The 26,458-nt window shown below is 41.7% G+C and overlaps 1 protein-coding gene across 1 annotated transcript in view; it reads right to left on the bottom strand.

Moving 5' to 3' along the window:
* Positions 1-26,458, bottom strand: part of LOC126470730 (P protein) — an 82,644-nt gene that overhangs the window by 41,622 nt on the left and 14,564 nt on the right. Inside the window, exons 4-5 of the mRNA XM_050098734.1 lie at positions 15,264-15,390; positions 14,736-14,808 (exon numbers count right to left, since the gene is read on the bottom strand). Of these exons, the coding sequence (XP_049954691.1) occupies positions 14,736-14,808; positions 15,264-15,390 (200 nt within the window). The remainder of the gene's footprint in view (positions 1-14,735; positions 14,809-15,263; positions 15,391-26,458) is intronic.

Here is a 26,458-nt window from a genome sequence, read left to right as displayed (position 1 = left end):
CTCCAGGAGATAAGAGACTGAGGATGCACCATATACTGGCAGTCAAGGGAGTCATCAAAGGAGGCTACACACGATGGGTAGCCACACATGGGAGACAAGTGACATGTGTACCTGGGGAGGGGAAAATCACAGTGGAATGACTATGGTACTTTGGCAGCTTCTGCATAAAACTCAACCAGACCAGTGTAAAAGGCACAAGTTTCCAAACCAAAGACATCATGGTGGATTGTATTTAGATGGCATAAGCTGGACAAATGTGCAGATGCAAAAACGGAACACCTGTAGTCTAGTTCAAAATGGATAAGGGATCAGTACAAATGGAGGAGGGCAGTCTGGTCCACTCTCCAGAAAGTACTGCTGAGGACACTTAACATCAAGGGATTTGGGTACAGTGAGTGGCCAGATAAGACATGTGGAAGTACCAAGAAAGTTTTGTCATGCATAAGCCCAGGAATTTTGTAGTTTCAACCTACAGATGGCCAACATGCCCAATTTGTAAAGATGGTGGAAGAAACCAACTGCGCTGCCAGAAATTTGTACAAACAGTTCCGTCAGTGGAAAAGTGAAAGACATAGTTGATGCTCCTTGAGCAAAGATGATCTAGACATCACTGAAGATGCTGCTCAAAGAGAGAAGTCCATGGATAACTGCAATAAATTGCAAAATTGTCAAAGTGATCTAGAGATGCCCAATGGGAGACAGGCCACAATAGCATAGAGGTCAATGCTCAGGATTGAACCCTGAGGCACACTTTCTATATAAAGGTGTCCAACAATGCAGAACCCATACATATATTGTAAACTGTCTTAAAAATTCCTGAAGGAAATAGGACATGTGGCCACAGAAGCCCCTGTGTAGAAATTATAGAGAATACCAGTCCTCCAGCAGGTGTCTTAGGCTTAATCCAAATAAAAAACCACAGCTAGTCTGGTATTTCTGCAGAAAACTATTCATAAAATGGGTCAACAAAGTGACAAGATGGTCAGCTACAAAATGGCTTTCTTGAAGTCCATATTGTGTAGTGGCTAGTAAAATTTGGGACAAGCCACAATACCAGCCGGGCATGAATCTTAGATTCCATCACCTTGCAAACACAGCTGATGAGAGAAATTGGGTGGTAGCTAGAAGGAAGGTGTCTCCTTACCAGCTTAAGGTATGGTTATGACAGAGGCTTCACACCAGTGTGTGGGAAGCATGCCATCCGCCCAAACAGGTTTGTACATATGAAGGAGAAAGTGCGTGCCTGAAAGATAAAGGTGATGCAACATCCAAATGTTAACACTGTCTCTGAAAAGGTCATACAAATCTCCTGGAAAAATTTCGTATGAAAATCTTCACTCTGTTGACTGGGGTCTTAGTGAATAAAGACAGACCAGAACTTACAAGGATACCTTCAGGAGCACAGAAAAGTTTTTCAAACCTCTTTCCCTTTTATTAAATAAGGAACAGATCAAATCAGAGCTTTTAGAAAAACATGACAGTTCAGTTTTTAGACTGACAAAACAATAGGTTAATCACCTGTTCTGTGAAGGGTGAACACCTTCCTCTATCAGGATGTGGCATATATAAAATTCCACATGTGGTGAAGGTTTTATTTGAACAACTAAGATAAGCATAAATAAGGGGCAGGGGATGCTGGCAAAGCTCATAGGTGACAGCATAGTGGGTAGTGGTGGGATCACTCATTGAAAAGTTCCTGTGGTAGTTTGTGTTAGAGCTGCACCTTTTTTAGATTGAAGTCAGTTGATAGAGGGACTCCCTTTAAGCAGATATACCTAACTAAGGAATTACTTTCAGAGAAAGTCATTTTTCCAAGTACAGCAGGAGTTGGCATAGTTCAAAATATAAGAGGTATTAGAGAAAGTTAGTGAACTGCTTATAGATGTTGACTCAATTATTGGTATATTGGAGCACCACTTAAATAATTTGACATTTCAGAGGCTTCCTTTACCATGATAGAATAGCTAACTTTTTCTAGGAGTTCCTTGTGGGGTGGAGAGTGGCTGTGTATGTAAAAAGCAGTATTCCATTCAAGTCTGAATGTCTCATGGCACTGCACTGAACAGAAATTTGAATGTTGTGCAGGGGCAGTTGAATTTAGTGAAACAACTTATTGTTTCTAGGTCCCCTAACTCTGACTTCAGAGCATTTCTGCTTAAGCTAGAGGGGGGTTCTTCATTCACTTGCTAGCTAATAAATTATCTATATGTACAGTATTTAACTATCTTTTCTGAGCATTGCTGGTGAATTAAATAAAAATTTAGCTTCTACAGAGAATCATATAATTCTCTTGGAAAATCTCTTTCCAAGAAATGTCTGAAATACTTCTCTGATGCAGACAAGGGCAATATTGAGTCAATAATTAAATCACTGAAGACTAAGGCCTCCCATGGATATGATTGAATACTTAGAAGAATATTAAAGTACTGTGCTGCACATGTTAGCTCTGTATTTAGCCATATTCATAATTTTTTTCTTTAGGAATGGTCAGTTTCCTGAAGGATTAAAATATTCAGTAGTAAAGGTGCTTTATAAAAAGGGATAAAGGGATAATGTAGACAATGTAAGACCTATGCCACCACTGTTTGCTGAAGTTCTTGAAAATGGTGCAAATGTAAGGGTAATTTTATATCACCATTTGCTATCAAATATAAAATTTGGATTTAGAAGTCCTTTAACTGAAAATGCTGTATTCTTTTTTCTGTGAGCTACTGGATGGGTTAAAATAAAGATTTCGAATGCTATGCATATTTTTGATTTAACTATGGCAGCTGATTGTGTTTATCACAAAATATTGCTCCAGAAGTTTGACCATAACAGTATACAGGGAGTAGCTCACAACTGGTAAACATGTAACTTTAGCAACAGACAGCAAAAGGTCATTATTCACAATGTTGAGAATGGCTGTGATGTGGGGTCTGAGTGTGGTATAGTCAAGCGAGGAGTGCCACAGGGATCAGTGTTGGGGCTACTCCTGTTCCTAATTTATATAAATTATTTGCCCTTTAGTATTACGAGTAACTAAAATATTTCTGTTTGCTGACAACACTAGCTTGGTAGTAAAGGATGTTTGAAACATTGACTCTTTCAAATAGTGCAGTTCATGACTTCTAGATAATAAACTAACACTAATTCACAGTAAGGTCAGTTTTATTGTTTTTACACACAATTCAACAAAACCTGGTGTTTTAATTTCACAGAATGGGCATATGATTAGTGAAACTGAACAGTTTCAATTTCTAATTGTTCAGATAGTAAACTGTCATGGAAAGCCCATGTTCAGGATGTTGTTTAAAGTCTTAATGCTGCCATTTTTACTATTCAAACATTATCTGAAGTAAGTGATTGCTCAACACAAAAGTTAGTCTACTTTGCTTATTTTCATTTGCTTATGTCATATGATATATTTTAGGTAACTCTTCCCACTCTAAAAGGATTTTTTGGCTCAGAAGCAAACTGGTGGATTTTTCCCAAATGCTTACTCAAATTGAGGTACCATTTAACCCAATGTTAAACATTTCAAGGAGACCAAAGTTTTACCAGATATGCACAACATGATGGCCCAGCTACTAGACTTACTTAATTCCACCTATTATGTGTATCACAAGGATGTAAAAATATCACATCTTACATAATTTTCCTAATAAAAATGTTATTCTGTCTATAATGTAGTTTGTTTTTTTTTTGTGGTTTTAGGGCGCAAAACTTCTATGGTCATTAGCGCCCAGCCCGTGACGTAGAAAACAGGAAAAAAACGAAATTTAAAATCAGCAGCAATGGGAACAAGGTCATAAAATTTGAGAAACTAAAGGCAGAAGGAATGCTTAAAAATCCACTATAGAAAGGGGTTGGTTGTCCCCCAAAAAAGCTTCAAATGACTGACGTCATTTCACCATCACTAATAAACTGTAGAACGCGGTCAGCTGAGCGCGTGTCATCTGCTAAAATCGACGATAAATCAGGCGATAGCTGTAGACGGGAGCGTAACGGATTAAAATAGGGGCATTCAATTAAAAGGTGTCTGACCGTCCACAGCTGAGAGCAGTGGGGACAGAGTGGGGGAGGATCACCGCTTAAAAGATGTCGATGACTAAAAAGACAGTGCCCTATCCGGAGTCTAGCTAAAATTACTTCCTCCCGACGACGCGTTCGGGAGGAAGAGGTCCAAGCGCAAGGAAGGGCTTTCACTTACGGCAATTTATTATGGGGAAGTGTTGACCAATGCGCATGCCATAAATGAGCAACTTGGCGACATAAACCGCTCCGTAGATCGGTAAACGGAAGAGACTGAATAGCTGCCCGAGGAAGAGAGACTGCAGCCTTGGCCGCTATATCGGCCGCCTCATTTCCACAGATACCAGCGTGTCCCGGGAGCCAGAGGAACGCCACTGAGACGCCCCCAGGTGGAGCAAGCGCAGACAGTCCTGAATCCGGTGGACCAGAGCGTGCACAGGGTAAAGAGCTTGGAGACTTAGGAGAGAGCTGAGAGAATCTGAGCAGATTACATACTGTATCCGCTGATGGCGGCGGATGTAGTGGACAGCCTGGAGAATAGCGTAAAGCTCCGCAGTATAAACCGAACACTGGTCGGGAAGCCGAAAGTGATTTGGGGTGACGCCAACAATATAGGCACTCCCTACACCTAACGATGTTTTCGAGCCATCGGTGTAAATAAATGTGGCTTCCGTCATTTGTGCACATAGAGCAGCAAATGCCCGACGGTAAACAAGTGTAGGGGCACAATCCTTGGGAAATTGACATAGGTCTCTGAGCAAGTCGATCCGGGGACGGAGCCAAGGCGGTGCTGTACCCCAAGTTGTCAAGAAGGTTTTAGGAAAGCGGAAGGAAAGAGAATGGAGCAGTTGACGGAAGCGGACTCCCGGGGGTAGTAGGGAGGAGGAGCGGCCTGCATACCGGACATCAAAGGAGGCGTCGAAAAAAAGGTCATGGGCTGGATTAGCAGGCATGGAAGACAGATGGCTAGCATAACGACTCAGAAGGACTGCCCGCCGATTGGACAGCGGAGGTTCAGCAGTCTCAGCATAAAGGCTTTCCACAGGGCTGGTGTAAAAAGTTCCAGACACTAAACGTAATCCACAGTGGTGGATAGAGTCGAGACGCCGAAGAATAGACGGCCGAGCAGAGGAGTAAACTATGCTTCCATAATCCAATTTCGAGCGCACTAAGGCGCGATAGAGGCGGAGAAGGACCACTCGGTCCACTCCCCAAGAGGTACCATTCAGGACACGGAGGGTGTTAAGGGAACGCAGACAGCGAGCCGAAAGATAGGAAACGTGGGAGGACCAGCACAGTTTTCTGTCAAACATAAGACCCAAGAATTTAGCGACGTCGGAAAACGGAAGGTTGACAGGACCTAGATGTAAGGAGGGCGGAAGAAACTCCTTACGTCGCCAAAAATTAACACAAACGGTCTTACTGGGTGAGAAACGGAAGCCGGTTTCGATGCTCCACGAGTGGAGGCGATCGAGGCATCCTTGAAGACGTCGTTCAATAAGGCTGGTCCGTTGAGAGCTGTAGTAGATCGCAAAATCGTCCACAAAGAGGGAGCCCGAGACATCAGGAAGGAGACAATCCATAATTGGATTAATGGCGATGGCAAACAGTACAACACTCAGCACGGAGCCCTGGGGTACCCCGTTTTCTTGGGAGAAAGTACGGGAGAGAGTAGTGTTCACCCGCACCCTAGATGTGCGCTCTGCCATAAATTCGCGAAGAAAAAGGGGCAGCCGGCCTTGAAAGCCCCAAGAGAACAGTGTGCAGAGGATGCCTGTCCTCCAACAGGTATCGTATGCTCTCTCCAGATCAAAAAATATTGCTACCGTTTGGCGTTTCCGGAGGAAATTGTTCATGATATAAGTGGAGAGAGCAACAAGATGGTCAACGGCAGAACGATGCTGTCGGAATCCGCATTGGGCTGGTGTTAAAAGACTGCGGGATTCCAGCCACCAAGCTAAACGGTGATTCACCATACGCTCCAAAACCTTACAGAGACTACTCGTGAGAGAAATGGGGCGATAGCTAGAGGGGAGATGTTTGTCCTTTCCAGGTTTCGGAACGGGAACGACAATAGCTTCCCGCCATCGCCTGGGAAAGGTACTGTCGGTCCAAATTCGATTATAAAGGCGAAGGAGATAACGCAGGCTATGGGTTGATAAATGCAGCAACATTTGGACATGGATACCATCCGGTCCTGGGGCGGAGGAGCGAGAAGAAGAGAGTGCATGTTGGAGTTCGCGCATGGAGAAAACAGTATTGTAGCTTTCGCGATTTTGAGAGGAGAAAGCAAGATGTCGCACTTCCGCTGCACGTTTCTTCGGGAGAAACGCTGGCGGGTAATTTGAAGAGCTCGAAATCTCAGCAAAGTGCTGACCCAATGAGTTAGAAATTGCGACGGGGTCCACTAAGGTATCATGCGCGACAGTGAGGCCAGAGACCGGGGAGAAACTAGGCGCGCCTGAGAACCGTCGAAGCCGACTCCAAACTTCCGAGGAGGGAGTGAAGGTGTTAAATGAGCTAATAAAGAATTTCCAGCTTGCCTTCTTGCTATCGCGGATGACGCGACGGCATTGCGCACGGAGCTGCTTATATCGGATACAGTTGGCCAAAGTTGGATGGTGACGGAAAATGCGAAGAGCACGTCGCCGCTCACGTATTGCGTCACGGCATGCCTCGTTCCACCAAGGAACTGGGGGGCGCCGGGGCAATTCGGAGGTGCGTGGTATTGAACGTTCCGCAGCTGTGAGAATAACGTCGGTAAAATGTGTGACCTCATCGTCGACGTTGGGAAAGCGACGGTCATCGAATGTCGCTAGAGACGAAAAAAGTGTCCAATCGGCTTGGGCAAACTTCCAGCGTCGCGAGCGCATATATGGCAGTTGAGGCTGCAGTCGGAGAACACATGGAAAGTGGTCACTCGAGTGTGTATCATCAAGGGCGAACCATTCGAAGCGCCGAGCTAGCGGAACAGTACCGACCGCAAGGTCCAAATGAGATAAATTTGCCGTGGAGGCAGACAAAAATGTGGGGACCCCAGTGTTGAGGCAGACTAGATCCGCTTGGTGGAAGACGTCTAGCAATAGTGAGCCACGTGGACAAGGATGTGGAGATCCCCAAAGCGGGTGGTGGGCATTGAATTCCCCAACCAGCAAATAGGGGGGTGGAAGCTGATCAAGAAGATGAAGGAGATCAGCTCGTGCCAGTGGTGTAGACGATGGAATGTATACTGTACAAAGAGAGAACGTGTATCCAGAAAGGGAAAGACTGACTGCGACAGCTTGGAAGGAAGTGTTTAAGGGGATTGGGTGATAATGGAGAGTATCATGGAGCAGAATCATGAGTCCTCCATGGGCTGGAGTGCCTTCAACAGAGGGGAGGTCATATCGGACAGACTGAAAATGAGGGAGAACAAAGCGGTCATGGGGACGCAGCTTTGTTTCCTGAAGACAGAAGATGACCGGCGAGTAGGATCGTAAGAGGATCGACAATTCATCCCGATTGGCGCGAATGCCGCGGATATTCCCGTGGATAATGGACATAGGGTGAACAGAAAATGGAGAAACGTGACCAAGGGTGCTGTCAACTCAACGACTGCTCAGAGCTTGCGACCGACAGCATAGAATGGCATTCAGTCGAAGGCAGAAGATCCTGATCCATAGGTTGGTCAGCAGCAGCTCCTGCCACCAACGATCGGCCAGTTGACCAGCCACCAGCAGTGCGCCTCGGCGACACAGAAGGTGGCCGAGGGCGATTTCCGCCAGGTGGTGCTGTAGATGGGACACGCCTTGGCGGAGAAGGAGAGGAACTGTGTTTCTTCGTAGCCTTCTTGGATGTATGATGTTTAGATGAAGGAGGAACCGATGGTTGTGAGGTTGTGGTACGTAAAAACTCTTCACGAGAATGCTCTTTTTTCGAAGACTTGGCATCTGACTTTTGGGCTCGAGATTTAGCAGAACCCGACGAAGGGTGAGCCATAGAGTGGGCAGGCGAAAGTGGTGAGGTTGAACGGGCGATCTTTGCGCTGGCCGATCTGACGACCGTGGTACTAAATGTGAGGTCGCAAGTCTGCGTGGCCACCTCCTTTGTTGGCCGAGGAGAAGCAAGGACAGTGCTGTATTTTCCTTTCTGAGGCACGGTGGGCTGTCGACTGGCGAGTAACTTTCGAGCAGCAAAGGTTGACACCTTTTCCTTCACTCTTATTTCCTGGATGAGCTTTTCATCCTTAAAAACCGGGCAATCTCGAGAGGAAGCAGCGTGGTCACCCATACAGTTGATGCAGTGAGGGGATGGAGGTGGACAAGCACCCTCATGGGCATCCTTGCCACACGTAACACATTTGGCCGGATTGGAACAGGACTGGCTGGTGTGATTGAACCGCTGACATCGATAGCAACGCGTAGGGTTTGGGACATAAGGGCGAACGGAAATTATCTCATAGCCTGCTTTGATTTTTGATGGGAGTTGAACTTTGTCAAATGTCAAGAAGACAGTGCGGGTTGGAATGATGTTCGAGTCAACCCTTTTCATAACCCGATGAACAGCGGTGACACCCTGGTCAGACAGGTAGTGCTGAATTTCTTCGTCAGACAATCCATCAAGGGAGCGTGTATAAACGACTCCACGCGAGGAATTTAAGGTACGGTGCGGTTCCACCCGGACAGGGAAGGTGTGGATCAGAGAAGTACGCAGCAATTTTTGAGCCTGGAGGGCACTGTGTGTTTCTAACAACAGGGTACCATTCCGTAATCTGGAACAAGACTTTACAGGACCCGCAATTGCGTCGACACCTTTCTGAATAATGAAAGGGTTAACCGTGGAAAAGTCGTGACCATCAGACCGAGAAACAACAAGGAACTGTGGCAACGATGGAAGAACCGTCTGTGGCTGAGACTCAGTGAACTTACGTTTGTGAGCAGACATAGTGGAAGGTGAGGAAACCATTGCGGAAGAATCCCCCATGATTACCGGCGTCTCCGATGGCGCGCTCCTCCCTTGTGGGGGCCCTCACCGAGGGCACACCCGCCTTATGTGATTGTTCACACCTCCCGACAAACGGACGGAGGGACCAATCGGCACTTTCGGAAGGTATCAGCTTGGGTAATCACCCCCTCCCTGGGCCTGGCCGTTACCAGGGGGTACGTACGTGTCCTACCTGTCTACCCGGGGCGGGGAATTACGCGTTACCCCGTCACCGGCTACGCATGGAAGTGCGTGGGTCGGCCTTCAGACACGCACAGGGAGGAAAAAAGAGAAAGGGAAAGGAAAGAAAAGGGGGTCTCAAACGCCGCAGTGGAGAAAAGGGCAAGGAGAAGAGGGAAGGAAAAGAGAAGGACAGAGGAAGGACGAGGACTTGCAAGTGTAAAAGCAAGGAATTTGGAACAGTTTCGAGCGTCCGTCTCCTGACGTAGGCACAAACCATACTCCCAGAGGGGGAGAAAGGGAAGGAAAGAGACAGAGGTGAGGGGGGGGGGGGCGAAGATGGGGGATGGGGAGGGATGCGGAAAGGGAAGGGAAGGTATGCAGCCCGGAAAGGAAGGAGGGGCACATTAGCTCAGGGTCCCGTGCTCGCTACGCACGTGTCCACAAAAGAGTTGTGGACCCCCTGGGGGGCTATAATGTAGTTGATTCTGCAATAAAGCATAAGTCTGCTACGTAAGTATTGACTATTTTAAGTTACAGAAAAAAATTAGAGCAACACTTTATAAACTTTAGGAAATATTTCTACCTGAATTCTGAAAAATAAAACTTCTGGGAAATTGCAAATGAAGATATGAGTCCAATCAAACATTCCTGAAGCATAGTCTTCATCTTGCAGCATTTATTCATCTTCAAGCTTCCTCTTGGCATTATTCTTAGCACTTCTTGCTTCTTTGGTAACTTTAAGAGAGAATCTTTCCACTTCATGGATCTGTTTTCTGTCACATGCAAGCAATTTTTCTTCCATATTAGGGCCACATTTTATTCCTACAATTTTCAGGACTTCCAACCTTCCTCTTACTTCATCATTGAAACATATCACTGCATCTAGTACACCAAATTTTAATATATTTGGTCCTATGGAAACATTCTTGGGTAATCTTTCCCATATGCAATGGTTGAAACTCTTTTTTATTCTGAGTGCCTCCATGAAGATATTTACTAAGCAAAACAGGGTCACTCAGGTCTCTAAAAATTGGATTTGTTTAGTTCATAACAGTCTCAGGAAGAAAATGCTTATGATGGTATATTTTACCACTTTCTATTGCTTTTTGGTAACCACACCAAGAATTTGCTCTTTTAGGGCAAGGTCTTTGAACAAGATGGGCATCTGTGGGCAACTTATGAAAGTAGGTGGCCCATACAGCTTCTCTCATTGCTTCAGCATCATTCAGAGGTACAGTTTGTGTAATGGCTAGTCCATAGTAACTCTGAAGGTGGTCTATTTCAGTCTGTCAACCTGCCTTGGCCAGACAAATTTTCCACCAGATAGCAACTTTCATTTCTCTTTGTAGCTTCCTCCACATAGCACCCATCCTCTTTTGCAGAATTCCACAACCCTCCAGTTTTGTTACCAAGGTATCATGATAAACACTGAACTCATTAATTTTATTTAAAGCTTTAGGGTCCCCATTGCCTAGGCACTTCAAATATCTAACATTATAAACAGGCACCGACCTCATATTTTTAGAGGTCCATCAGAATCCATACCTCCACTGTAACCATCATCATAATTCTTACAACACTTATGTTCAATATGTTCTTCAGTGTTACCATGGTACATGTGGCAGTACTTAGATAAGTACTCAACATCAACTTTTCCCTTCTATAGAGAAGTAGCACTTACAACAATTCAGGGAACAATATCCTCAACATTGCCATGTCCTATCAAGTGCAACAGCAATGTTCCTGGTTCCACTAATATTTACAGTTTCTTTTACTGCAGGTTTCATAGATGCTTTAGACAACTGTCAAAACACCTGAAAGTATTTTATGCACATGTTGAATGTACTGGGAGGAGGAAGGCCATCAAACCACAAAACATTTGAGCAGCCTTTTTCCTTTTCCTATTGCACACATTGCATACACTAACTTCAAATTCATATCTTATGAATTATGCACAATGTTCAAAGTCATTTTCGAGGTAGATTTATTGTAGGATCTACACAGAACAACTAATTTTGACGTTAACCCTTCCTTCTACCTTGTTGTTCAGTTATTTCCAGACAGCCTATATTATCACATTGTTCACATTTCGCGACTTCCTTTATCAAAGAAGATAAGAGGCCCACAACAAAAAAAGATCCACTACAAACAGCATCACTGTTGACACAAATTTGAATCACCAGCAGGTGTGCCATGTGGGAGTTTCTTCCCTGAAGAGCTGATACACAGGTCACTTTCAACAGTGTTGCTTGCACTTGGGCAACCAACATTCAGTAACATGTTAAACTACTTCAGTGAAACAGAAGTAAATACTAGCAATGATAATCATTTAAAGACACTAGAAACCTGCGCTGTTACCAACATATACAATGTATCATATGTATAATTGCTGGAAACAAAGTTAACAGTTCTTTTCGAAATACTTTTTCTGTAAAAGAAAGGGGGCATGGTAGCATACATGATAAACTTTGAAATTTGGTGTATATAAGTCATTTTTCATTTTAAACCCTATGATATATATGTCAATGCAATCAGGAAAGACTATAGAATTTAATAAAGTCATAAAAAATTTCTATTTTTCCACCATGTGTAAGTGCCCCGTATCCTTAATACTCAGCAGAAATCAAACCTGCATTTGGATCAGACTTCTTTAACACTCTTGCAGAAAGAGGTTCAGTATACTGCTGCATCCATTTTTAATAAGGTACTTCTAGACTTAAAAAATCTTAGCTGTAATCAACACACTTTCAAATCAGAACTGAAGAGTTTCATCATGGGTCACTCCTGTCGAGGAGTTACTTGAAAAATTATGCCGATTCTTCTTGTATTGTTGATTGCATTTACTTAAGCTTATGGCTTGACTGGGTTCATGAACATTTTAATTTGATCTGTTATTACTTTTATGTTCTAATTTCATGTACTGTCACGTTCCATGACCTTTGATATTTGCTCCTCAATTTGGGCCTATGCAACAGCTGGTTTGTTTCCCTGAGTCAGCAAAGACTTTATATTTTTTATTTCCCCATAAGTTCCAGAGCATGCTCTTCAGCCAGCAAGTCACAAAATGAAGTTTACTGAAGGAAAAAAAAATTATCTACAATGACCAACTATTATGCATGACTATGCAGAGAAGCCAATTAAATATGTAAGCAGAGGGGAAAATAGGAAAAAGTGACCTTAAAACTTAACATATGGATAGTAGCTATGCAGAATCACTAAACAGTTTATCTTTGACAAGATGACAATAGTTAAAATTTATCCTTGGCAAGAATTATTAAATTGGTTCAAATGGCTCTGAGCACTATGAGACTTTACTTCTAAGTTCTCGGGGACTGATGACCTCAGAACTACTTCAACCTAACTAACCTAAGGACATTTCACACATCAATGCCCGAGGCAGGATTCGAACCTGCGACCGTAGCAGTAGCACAGTTCCGAAGAATTATCACTACTTATTTGTAACTCCAGCCACATCCTTTTTCTACATTGAGTTGGTCACACTCAGATGTCTGACTCAGTCAGCAACACTCAACAGAGCAGCAAAACCTCTGAAGATGTCCAGCACAGTTCTGGAAGAAATGTTAGGAACAGAAAGTTTCATGAGCAATGACCTTATATGCTGAAATGTTTACCAGCAGTGAGATTCTTATTTTCCACAACATGTAACATCTTGGTGGTGGTGGTGGTGGTGGTGGTTAATGTGTCTCCAAAAGTCCTACCGCAGACCAGGTAGCGGGGAAAGTGATTCACCCCAAACCAGCAAGCCTTGCCCTCATCTGAGGGTGTAGCAAGATAAGGGAAGGCAACAGGGTCATAAGAAGCAGCATTAAATGATCCATTGTCAATCAAATATACAGAAATATAGGAACAGCCAGTTTTTGGAGCTTTATACATTTCATATGCAAAGCATCTATCCCAATATCACTGGCTGATCAGGGGCTCTCCCCATGGGTGCCACCCAGCCACAGCAAAGGCCACTTGGCATGGCAGCCATTACTCAGAGGCCCAATGTCCCACAATGACAAGCAAACACTCCTTGGAATACATGGGGAGGAAACAGCTCAGGTATCAGAAGTTTGATCCCTGTGGTGTCAGGGGGCTCAGCCAGATGGGTAAATTACAATCTCACCACAGACTGGCTACACATGTAGTGTGGTGTGGTGTGGGGAGGGGAGCAGCAGGGGCAAGGGCAGGTTTACACCAGGGAAGGAGGAGTAAGACGAGTCCATGCCACAAATGCAAGGGGAGTGTCTTCTTCCTCAAATGGCCCACACTACAGAGAGAAAATTAGTAAGTGGACACCAAAACCCATAGGAGAATCAGAAATACCAAAAAGGAAAAGTGAAGAAAAGACAGCAAGGGGATAAACTAAAAGGAACACAAGAAATCAAGTGGATAGTCAGGTTGACTTAATAAGTAGGACAGGGTGAGGTTGGGTGGGGGGGGCAGCCTGGGAAGGAAGAATGGGCTGCAACGTCTTCGAGCCCCTTGTGCACCATGCCTGAACCCATGAAAGAGCCATGAGCCTCCAGCAGTTTTCTACTGTATTTTTACCAGTATCATTGTAGATTCTAATGATTTCACAGAATCTAAGCTACCACTGATTAATTATTGAGCACTATAAACTACTTCATACCATTTGTATGCCAATGTCCTCTCCCTTTTGGTGGCAAGGGACCAGAGTAAAAAACTGTCAGTTTGTGTTACACTGTGTACATGTCAACACTTGCAGACTAAGGTAAGCCAGGAAACTTCTCTGAAGATAAGTCTTTTCCAATTGACCCACAAAATGCAGGTGTTTTACAAAAATATAGAGAATACATTATCATGCCTAATGGTTTAGGAGACTTATTGGCATTCTAAACAGGTTCCAGTCTGAATAGATAAATATAGATCCAGCATGGTTCAAGGGAATCTTACCATTCTTCCCATAAAAGGGTGGCAAGCTCAGCTAACAATGATGGAGATGGATAGTGTTTATACTCTCTTCTCTCTTGAGAATCACAGAGGTTCAGTATCAAGCTCTAATGGCTGATAAACAGGGGAGGTGTGCAAGTTCATCCACATGCACACCAAATCCACTCGTGGAGGATGGAAGCTGTGCCAAGAGGGGCACTGTTGACCTTTGACATAGTATTGCCATTTGATAACCAAACTTTTACCACAGGAAGGGTCTGATAAGCCAAGAGGGTTAAGTGGTGTTTGGCAGTAATGCTGTCTTTCAGACCCCCCCCCCCCCCCAAAAAAAATCCAAGTGCAAACGCACTGAGCTCCAACAATGCCCTCAACTAAAAAGAACATTGCTCTGATCTCTACTGACTCTTGCACAGATGCCATTAATAATCAAAGGGCTAGCATCTGTACGTATGTGTAAGAAAGTATTTCTTGTTCCATATCTTTGTCCAATCCTTGTACTTCAGCTTTGTGTTTTGACTTTGGTGAAATGAAGGTGCACTAAGTATGTAATGTTTTATATGTGCTTCAGCGAAAAAGTTTCAGGTCACTAGCAGAAGTATATCTGGCTGAGAAACAAAAATCTTAACTGGCACACACTAATATGTAATTTTAAAGGATACTTTTTGCTTCTCTAGGAGGTACTGATATTTGGTAAGTGTTTAATACTTTCTCACTTTTTATCATGAGTATCATCTGTAAAAAAGATCAGTACTTTAGTCAAAATGTTCAGTAACTTTTGTAATACTTAACACTATTTGTAAAATATTTCTTAACTTTCGTATGATTCAAGTTTAAGTTATTCAATTTCAACTTTCATTTGCTTAATTTAATGACTTAATTGCAGCCAAGGATCAGTTTGTTCACAGTACTAATTTTTACCTACACAGTGAAAATATTCCTTTTTCACAATATTCAGATTTCAGAATATCTTAACCACTACATTTAGATCACAGATCATTCTTATTTTGACCCTAAAAAATTGTTTGCAATAAGCTAAATGTGGAAAATATAGTACAACATTGAGGTAACTAGTACCACAACATGCTTTACATATATATGTGTGTGAGAGAGAGAGAGAGAGAGAGAGAGAGAGAGAGAGAGAGAGAGAGAGAGAGAGAGAGAGAGAGAGAGAGAGAGAGAGAACAAACCGTAAAGGTTGCCCAGATGGCAACAAGGCAACAAAGTTTCAGCCAGCGTATCCAACGTGTAGCTGGTGCATCACACTTTATGTCTTCAGTTTCTTCAGTATCTTCTTCTTTACACTGCACTTTTGAACTGGAACAAGACAAAAGTAACACTTGTCACTAATGATAAGTTTAGCAGTAAATATGATTTACTTTACAACAAAATTTATGGACAATATAGATGAGCTCTAACATCACAATAGTTTAAACATGTGCACATCATGTTTATGCGGAAAACATTGGGAAAGTCTTTTACAATTGTTTTTGCCTTAAAAGCTTTCATATAGCAAATAAAATGTGGAAAGTCTTTAGACTGTGTTAATCATTTCCAGTTAAAAATTGCTTTATTAATTCGAAATTATTGAGACAGTTTATGGAAATTCGTGTTTAATGTGTTTCAGAGCCTTTGGAAATAAATGGAGAAAAATGTTAAAGAAACTTTCTGGTTGTACAAGCTGAAATAGTCTGTCAAAAGTTTCTCAGGTTGATGTGGTGTTAAACTAGAGATTTCATACTATCAGTTGCTGAAAGAATACTGTGTGTTTAGAAATTATACAAAGTAACTTAATTGTGAAAGAAAGTAACTTACATCACAACCACCACCACCACCACCACCACCACCACCACCACCACCACCACTTTCTCAGACGTTAAGTCTGGTTAAAAATGGGACGTGACGCGGACCTTGATCAAGCGTCACTTCCTTTTAACTGTACGGTAGATGTTATATTGCATTTAGGAACTTTCGGGTAATTGAACATGTATCAATAATTACGGATTTCTGTAATTGTATATATAAGTTTGGATGTAGCTGTATTGTATTGATGTACTGGTGGATATTGTGTGGTATGACTCCTGTAGTTGATAGTATAATTGGTATAATGTCAACTTTATTCTGATGCCACATGTCCTCGACTTCCTCAGCCAGTTGGATGTATTTTTCAATTTTTTCTCCTGTTTTCTTTCGTATATTTGTTGTATTGGGTATGGATATTTCGATTAGTTGTGTTGATTTCTTCTTTTTATTGGTGAGTATGATGTCAGGTTTGTTATGTGGTGGTGTTTTATCTGTTGTAATGGTTCTGTTCCAGTATAATTTGTATTCATCATTCTCCAGTACATTTTGTGGTGCATACTTGTATGTGGGAACGTGTTGTTTTATAAGTTTATGTTGTAAGGCAAGCTGTTGATATATTATTTTTGCTACATTGTCATGTCTTCTGGGGTATTCTGTATTTGCTAGTATTGTACATCCACTTGTGATGTGATCTACTGTTTCTATTTGTTGTTTGCAAAGTCTGCATTTATCTGTTGTGGTATTGGGATCTTTAATAATATGCTTGCTGTAATATCTGGTGTTTATTGTTTGATCCTGTATTGCAATCATGAATCCTTCCGTCTCACTGTATATATTGCCTTTTCTTAGCCATGTGTTGGATGCGTCTTGATCGATGTGTGGCTGTGTTAGATGATACGGGTGCTTGCCATGTAGTGTTTTCTTTTTCCAATTTACTTTCTTCGTATCTGTTGATGTTATGTGATCTAAAGGGTTGTAAAGGTGGTTATGAAATTGCAGTGGTGTAGCCAATATATTTATATGAGTGATTGCTTTGTGTATTTTGCTAGTTTCTGCTAGTTCTAGAAAGAATTTTCTTAAATTGTCTACCTGCCCATAATGTAGGTTTTTTGTCGATGAATCCCCTTCCTCCTTCCTTTCTGCTTAATGTGAATCTTTCTGTTGCTGAATGTATGTGATGTATTCTGTATTTGTGGCATTGTGAACGTGTAAGTGAATTGAGTGCTTCTAGGTCTGTGTTACTCCATTTCACTACTCCAAATGAGTAGGTCAATATTGGTATAGCATAAGTATTTATAGCTTTTGTCTTGTTTCTTGCTGTCAATTCTGTTTTCAGTATTTTTGTTAGCCTTTGTCTATATTTTTCTTTTAGTTCTTCTTCAATATTTGTATTATCTATTCCTTTTTTTCTGTATACTAGATATTTATAGGCATCTGTTTTTTCCATCGCTTCTATGGAGTCACTGTGGTTATTCAATGTGTAATGTTCTTGTTTAGTGTGTTTTCCCTTGACTATGCTATTTTTCTTACATTTGTCTGTTCCAAAAGCCATATTTATATCATTGCTGAATACTTCTGTTATCTTTAGTAATTGGTTGAGTTGTTGATTGGTTGCTGCCAGTAGTTTTAGATCATCCATGTATAGCAAATGTGTGATTTTGTGTGGGTATGTTCCAGTAATATTATATCCATAATTTGTATTATTTAGCATGTTGGATAGTGGGTTCAGAGCAAGACAGAACCAGAAAGGACTTAACGAGTCTCCTTGGTATATTCCACACTTAATCTGTATTGGCTGTGATGTGACGTTATCTGAATTTGTTAGAATATTAAGTGTTGTTTTCCAGTTTTTCATTACTATGTTTAGAAACTGTATCAATTTAGGATCTACTTTGTATATTTCCAATATCTGTAGTAACCATGAGTGGGGTACACTATCAAAGGCTTTTTGGTAATCTATGTATGCGTAGTGTAGCGACCTTTGTTTAGTTTTAGCTTGATATGTCACCTCCGTATCTATTATCAGTTGCTCTTTACATCCTCGTGCTCCTTTGCAGCAGCCTTTTCGTTCTTCATTTATCATTTTGTTCTGTGTTGTATGTGTCATTAATTTCTGTGTAATGACTGAAGTTAATATTTTGTAGATTGTTGGTAGGCATGTTATGGGGCGATATTTAGCTGGGTTTGCTGTGTCTGCTTGATTTTTAGGTTTCAGATAGGTTATTCCATGTGCAAGTGTATCAGGGAATGTGTATGGGTCTGCAATGTAACTGTTAAATAATTTAGTTAGATGTGAATGTGTTGAGGTGAACTTCTTTAGCCAGTAATTTGCTATTTTATCATTTCCAGGGGCTTTCCAATTGTGTGTAGAATTAATTGCTCGGGTGACTTCATGTTGCAAAATTATCACTTCAGGCATTTGTGGTATCATCTTGTATGTGTGTTTCTGCTTGTATCCACCGTGCATGCCTGTTATGTTGTACTGGGTTTGACCATATGTTGCTCCAGAAGTGTTCCATGTCTTATGTTTGGTGGATTGTCTATTTTAATGTGTGTGTTATCTATTGTTTGGTAAAATCTCTTTTGGTTTGTGTTGAATGTTTGGTTTTGTTTCCTTCTATTTTCACTTTTTTGTATCTTCTAAGTCGTTTGGCCAATGCTTGTAATTTCTGCTTCTTTTCATCTAATTGCTCTATTGCTTCTTGTTGTGAGATTTTACCTAACCTTTTTCGTTTTTTGTCTGATATTTCATTTCTTATAAATTGTGTTAGCTGTCTGATGTCTTTTCTCAGTTTTTCTATTCTGATCTGTAGCCTGTGTTGCCATGCTGGTTTTGTGGGTTTCTTCTGTGTGTTGGTTTGTTCTTATCTCTGCCTAGTGTGTATATTTAGTGTAGTGAGTGCTCCTATATAAACCAGTAGTTTTAACTCTTCCATAGTTGTATTTTCATTTATTTTGTTGTGTATGATTGTGTTAATAGTTTTTAGCTTGCTTTTTTTTTTTTTTTTTTTATATTATTATTATTATTATTATTATTATTATTATTATTATTATTATTATTATTATTATTATTATTATTATTATTATTATTATTATTATTATTATTACTATTACTATTACTATGCACTGTTAATACAGCCTCATTAGGACATGCATGAAAGTGAACCTGTAAGGTTCAGAATTGGTCACCTAATATAAATTTTTTAACTGCTGACAGAATCTTTAATGAACACTAAGGAACTTACAGAAATGTTTCCTGCAGCACTAAGTGCAGCATATCTTCATTTTTTCCAAATGTCCAGTAAAGCTACATTTTGTAACAAATTTCCCATCTGTGTTCAGTTCCCTGCCAAATCTTATGAAGCTAGTCTAAGTATGGTAGCAACTGTTGCTACCCATTGTCACAGCTCATCAACATTTTCCAGAAATGGAAGACCAAATACTCTAACCCCATACACAGATATCTATTTGGTTAAATCAGGTGATTGTGGTGGTCAAGATACTGTTACATCATGTCTAACCCAAGTCAGCATATTCCTACAGAGATGAACGACAACTTCACAATGAAATTGTGGTGGTGCACCATCTTTCTGATAAAGTCTGTGCCGATGTACTGTCTTAATTGAGGCATTAGATAATTTTCAAGTACATTAAGGTTCAATATGCCAGTTGCAGTTGACTAAGAAAAAATAAGAACTAAAATATCATGTTACAGCTTACAGCACAGAAAATATTTACCCTACATGATTCCAATACATGGTTGATTAGTGAAGTTTCTGCTCACCCCATATCAAAACATTATGCCAATTCACTTTACTGCTGGTACTGCTGGCAGCTCATTGAACACAATTTTATCAAGAAAATTGTCTTCAGCATGCAATTTGTTAAACATCCCTGCAAACACTGAGCTCATTTTCTTTTGTTGTTTTCCCTCAAAGCTTCAGTGGTTTGATGCTTAAAAGGACAAAAGTACTAGGTAATCAGTCCTTTTGCCCTCCAACAGACAAGGCTACATGACTATATCAGAGAGCTTACCACACAAACCCCTGGGGGAAAGAAAAACATCTACCAATGTCAGTGACTGAGGTAAGAGACATAAGACAGAGACAGGAAGAAAGCCAAGCAAGGTGCCACTTCTAGGGAACAGCCAGAAGTTCAAAGTGGAGTACAATGAGGGGACATACTTCCCCAGTCCCTGCTATTTACCAGTGGTACTATACTCCAAGATTGCCTGGGAAAGACTAGCAACACGGACAGCTAGAGAATCACAGAGAGACAGAAGATAAATCAAACAGACTACATGAGGAGGAGGGAAGAAGAGTAAAGAGCAGATGATGTGAAGACCAACCTCGACCACCAAACCCAGACAACCACAGTCCAGTCTGAGCAGGGGCAGCAACAGTTTTCTGCCGACCCCTCAATGGGCCAATATGGTTATGTGGCCCATCCTTGACAATTGTAAAAACCCACTTCACAAAAAATGCAAAAGTCAACCACTCAGGCATTCTCTCTAACATCAGGAAGATTGAGAGTCCACTGCAGGGTGGCTAGGTTGAGCCAGTCCGAAAAATTTGGACCACTATGACAGGGGCACCACAATGACAGGGCAGTGGGTCCTCACTACAGAGGTGGTGATCATGAATCAGCAAGTATGGCTAATATGGAGCCAGTAAAGAATGGTACAATCCTTGTGAGAGGCCTGCTTGAACTTTCACAGATTCATAGTCTCCTTTATCACTTGTAGTTAGTTTGGTGAAAGAGTGAGCCATTCTGTATTCCAGACATCTGAAACTTGATGGCATAGTAGCAATTGGAGGTCTGTTTCCAGACTACTGATCAAGAGTCAGTTTACTGGTAGCCTGTTTGGCCAGACTATGTTCATTTCCTGGAATCCAGATGTTCCTCATGGTCCAGACAAAGGTCACTGAGCATCCACACTGTTCAAGGGCATACAGGGAATCCTGGATAGCAATAACCAAGGCATGACAACAGTAGCACTGGTCAGGAGCTTGCAGTCTGAGCAAGGGGTCCGTGCAGATGAGAAGAGACCCACCAGTATAGGAACAAATATGCTCAAGGGCACAAGAAATTACTACCAACTCTGCACTACAGCCATTCACAAAGAGCACAGTTCTGTATGTCCTGTAAGAATATAACTCTGAGATACACCAAGGATGGAGAAAACTCAGCAGCAGAGAGCCTCAGGATAAATCTATGCTTCAGGTCCTTGTGATAGGTCAAGATGAAGCTATGGACAAGGCCACCATTGCAAGAGATGGATTACTGTGTTTGGAAAGAGGAGATTGTAGTTTGGATGCTTAGGGGAGCTGTGAACATAGGTAGCGTAATTGACAAGCTGCTTTTTGTGCCTGACCCACGATGGAGGCATCCCAGCCTCAACAAGTAAGCTTTTCTCAGGGCTAGTTCAGAAGGCTACTCTTCAAGTTAAACCCCACAGCAGTTTATCAGATCCAGTATCCACAATGCTGAGGGTGATGCTGAACTGTATGCCAGACTTCCATAACAGAGGTGGAATTTTATCAGGGCTTTGTAAAGCTGCAGAAGGGTAGTGCAGTCTGCACCCCAGCTCATGTTACTCAGGCAGCTAAGTGTAACAAAGTACAGCCATCCCTTTTAATTAAGCTGGCAAAGATTGGGGAATCAACAAATAAAGGCAAGTCCTAAAAAGTAAGTATCCACCACATTGAGTAGCTGGACACTGAGGTAAAGTTCTGGTTGGTGTGAATGGTATGACTCAACAGAAGTGTGCAACTTTAGTCTTGGCAAGGGAAATCTAGTCATGCCCATGGCTGCATCTTTCATATGGTGACTTGCAGTCTACATTTAGTGACACCCACACTAGAGGAGTAATATTGGAGGCAAGTCATCAGCATACAAGGACAGGTACAGAGGACCCCACAGCTGCTGCTAGGCAATTGATGGCTACTAGAAAGAGGGCACTCAGTGTAGGGCCTTGCAGGACCCCATTCTCTTGGATATGGAGGTACTGTGGGAAGCAGCAACTCTAACCCAGAACATTTAATGCAACAGGAAATTCTGAATGAAAATCTGGAGCAGACACTTGAGACCTCACTCTTGCTAGGTAGCAAGGAAGTGGTGTTGCAGCAAGTCTGCTAGGTAGCAAGGAAGTGGTGTTGCAGCAAGTCTGCTAGGTAGCAAGGAAGTGGTGTTGCAGCAAGTCTGCTAGGTAGCAAGGAAGTGGTGTTGCAGCAAGTCTGCTAGGTAGCAAGGATGTGGTGTTGCAGCAAGTCTGCTAGGTAGCAAGGATGTGGTGTTGCAGCAAGTCTGCTAGGTAGCAAGGATGTGGTGTTGCAGCAAGTCTGCTAGGTAGCAAGGATGTGGTGTTGCAGCAAGTCTGCTAGGTAGCAAGGATGTGGTGTTGCAGCAAGTCTGCTAGGTAGCAAGGATGTGGTGTTGCAGCAAGTCTGCTAGGTAGCAAGGATGTGGTGTTGCAGCAAGTCTGCTAGGTAGCAAGGATGTGGTGTTGCAGCAAGTCTGCTAGGTAGCAAGGATGTGGTGTTGCAGCAAGTCTGCTAGGTAGCAAGGATGTGGTGTTGCAGCAAGTCTGCTAGGTAGCAAGGATGTGGTGTTGCAGCAAGTCTGCTAGGTAGCAAGGATGTGGTGTTGCAGCAAGTCTGCTAGGTAGCAAGGATGTGGTGTTGCAGCAAGTCTGCTAGGTAGCAAGGATGTGGTGTTGCAGCAAGTCTGCTAGGTAGCAAGGATGTGGTGTTGCAGCAAGTCTGCTAGGTAGCAAGGATGTGGTGTTGCAGCAAGTCTGCTAGGTAGCAAGGATGTGGTGTTGCAGCAAGTCTGCTAGGTAGCAAGGATGTGGTGTTGCAGCAAGTCTGCTAGGTAGCAAGGATGTGGTGTTGCAGCAAGTCTGCTAGGTAGCAAGGATGTGGTGTTGCAGCAAGTCTGCTAGGTAGCAAGGATGTGGTGTTGCAGCAAGTCTGCTAGGTAGCAAGGATGTGGTGTTGCAGCAAGTCTGCTAGGTAGCAAGGATGTGGTGTTGCAGCAAGTCTTTCGCAGGTCGAAGAAGATTACTATAAAGTTTTGACACTAAACAAAAGCTGTTTGGATGGTAGCCTCCAGGTATTCCAGATCAGTAGTGGGATGGCCTTGGCAAGAACCACCCCAGAAGAGCCAAGATTCAAGGACCCAACACAGCAGCCACTCACCATGCATTCAAGCAACTTACAGTTATCACTCAATAAGTATCACTAATGTTCTCTGTATCTCTAGATGGTGCTTACCCAGTTTCAGTACTGGGACAAAAACTGATTTCTCAGCATTGCCATGGGAATTTGCCCTTGCTCCAGATGCAGTTAAAGATAGCAAGGATATGATGCCAACAGTCTGTTGGTAAGTACTTTGTCAATATGGTTGCAGATGCAGTCCAGCCCTGGAGCTGTATCAGAACAGTGAGTGGGAATTGGTCGGTGTCTTAACCCACTAAAGGGAGCATTGTAGATCTCCAGGTAGCACATATTTAAATGTAATTGCTTTCACTTTAACTGCTGTTTTAGGACTAAAGCCATGTTGCTCAAGAGTCAGTGTCGAATTATCAAGTGCAGAGCAAAATGTACAGTGATGGTGGCTGGGTCAGTGTTGACAGTGTCATTCGAGGTATACCAAGTACACCTGCAGCTGTCTGGTATCTGCAGACACCTGGGATCTTTGCCCAAACCTGCAGGAGAGGTATATGGGCCTATGGTTTAAACATACTGTTCCCAGCATTTTCACTTCCATCTTTTTATTAAGCAGTGGACCCATGCACAGAGCCACTTAAAAGCAATATGGTGATCCATTGACGGGCACCACTTAACAGCATTGGAGTGTGTGCTCAAGATCTTTAATAGCCTCTACAATTTCCGAGTATGTATGAAGGTTACCCCAGTCTTCAAAATTTAGCATTGGCTACAGAAACAACTTTTACATCTGAATACAACCAACTGTGTTGCTGCAAATAGTGGAGAAATCAAATTTATTGTCCCATTACACACAGGAAATATTAGGTACAGGAGACCTATCAATATTTGTGTTACTAAACAGCTGTTTAAAACCTAATTGATTAAAGTGAAGTCCTGATTTTTAGAATACAATATTTTTAATTTATACTATATACCACTAAATGTATCTTACACTACTGTGTTACATCTATAAAATCTAGCAAGTAATACCAGTATTTATTAGTACATTGTACACTTTTGCGTCTACTTACAACCAATATTTCTTTAATATTCCGTGCTTAGGTACATGTATAGTGAAGTGGGGGAACATGGAGGTTTTTATTGATAATTTCATGCAGGCATTTATAGTTTTGCAGGCATTTATAGTTTAAGTATTGTGGAATTTTTTCCTTTCAGTAATTGAATTTTTTGTATAAAACCAGAAAATTGACAGAATGACTGTTCTGGCCAATAAGTTAAGATGAGTCACAGAAAATTCAAAGTTTTCTTTCACATTGAAATTTATGAAACTTTTCTGTAGCACTAACTTAACATTGCAGTGGTGCCTATGACATGTACTTTAAATAAGCTATTGGGATTTGATATTTTAAAGTACAGATACCAAAACTTACAGATGATAAGCATTTCAAATTCACAATTTTTTATACTTATTGATTTAGCCATAGAGCAACAAATTGTACAGATGTCGTCAATTGTTGGTACAATGTTTCTTACTAAACACACACACATTCTTACAAATTTTACAGCTCTTAGTCTTGCAATATTATGTCATTTCGTTTGTTATACATGGGATAGTCATCACTATTTAAGGACTATATTTCAAATATATGTTTACAGTGTAATAGCTTGGCTGACATTGCAGTATTCACATCTTTAGTTTACTGTGGCAGCCTGTTTTGTAGTTTAGATCCTTATATAGCACATATCAAAATCCTATGTAACATTTACAAAACCTCCACAGCCTTTGTGAGTGTTGCTGAAGATACTTATGAATTTTCCATTGAAAAGGGTTTAAAGCAAGGGATTCTCTATCTCCTTAAAAAAAGCCATGTCTAAATTTGATTGGGTAGAAAGGGAATTAAAGTTCTCAGAAAAAGACTGAACAATTTGAGGTTTGCAGTGATATTGTCCTATTTGCAAGTGATATATAAGAACTTCAGGTATTAGTTGAACTTGTGTTAGTGAGCTCTGAAGTTGGACTAAAAATTAACACTGATAAAACCAAGATGATCTATCAATGGGCACCTGAGGGAAGTATATCAGTCTGAAGTAATCAACTCAAAATAGTCACGGAATATCTGGGTCAACAAACATGAAAGGAGATTTAAAACCAGAAATTGGCTAGCAAACTTATGGGAGGCACTCTTCAATTCTGAAATCTAATGTGTTAGTTGAGCTGAAGACTTCTATTTCTGATTAATGTATATTGCCAGTAATAACTTATTGCCGTGAAACATGGACATTAAAAGAGTTCATTGTTAGGAAGCTAACAATAGCCCAAAGAGAAATGGAAAGGCCAATGTTTGGTTACACAAAGAGAGACCAGAAGAGAGCAGTTTAAATAAGATGAACAATGAACGTCACTGACATAATGGAAAGAGAATGCATTGAAATGTCACTGGGCTGGTCATGTAGCTTGAACAAAAGATGGTAGGTGATCTAAAGAAGTCCTACACTGGAGCCCAATTTATATAAAAACCTAGAGGAAGACCACCATACAGATGGGACGGAGATATAAGGAAGGCACTGGGAAGCTCAGGATTGGAAGAAATGGAAGATCTTACTGGGATGCTTTGTTAAATGTTGACTCAAAGAAACTACATCATTAAGTGATAGAACTGGCTGATGACATAGCATACTACTGTGTGTGTGATTTTTTCATTTAGGTATATTATCTAGTGTCTAGTTTCATGATCAATACTTGACTATGTAGAATACAGATGATGGATCATCTGGATCTGACATTATTCCATAACCAAGGACTGTTTTGTGACAAAAAAAATAGGGTCACATGTCCATGTCTAAACTACAACGCCAAGACAAAGGGAGGAATAAAAAACCTACACATGAATCCCTATGAATGGCAGAGAAGACAGCTAAATACAGTGACATGGAGAAAGCTGTATAAAATACACTAGAGAAACAGAGGTCCTGAACTAAAAATTGGATGGCCTTTGCCAGTGCTATGATGGATACAAAGTAAAACACAGCCAACAACCTGCTCATCCTTCACTAAAACAGCCAATAACAGCAAACAAATTAGAACATGTGGGGGCTAAAAAATTGAATTGTCAGGAAGCGGCAGATCAAAGGTTGATCAGTGAGAGCAAAGTGGTTGGGGAGCACCACTTAATTGGTGATGGCTAAGAAGACAATACCCAATATACAACCTAGTTAAAATGAACTTGCAGTAAGAGGGCCAAGAGAAGGTTGTCCAAGCCACTGGGGAGGCTTAATAGCCTGCAGTTTGTTTCCATGAAGGGAGGACCAGTGGTGATGCCAAAGTGACACCATCTGCTGACAGACAACACAGAGATCAGAGAGCACATAAAAACTAGCAGGCAGAGGTACAAGGACTGATGCCTTGGCAG

This window comes from Schistocerca serialis, chromosome 3 (assembly GCF_023864345.2).
Source record: "Schistocerca serialis cubense isolate TAMUIC-IGC-003099 chromosome 3, iqSchSeri2.2, whole genome shotgun sequence".
Taxonomy (NCBI): domain Eukaryota; kingdom Metazoa; phylum Arthropoda; class Insecta; order Orthoptera; family Acrididae; genus Schistocerca; species Schistocerca serialis.
This window is presented reverse-complemented; position numbering and strand designations above follow the sequence as displayed.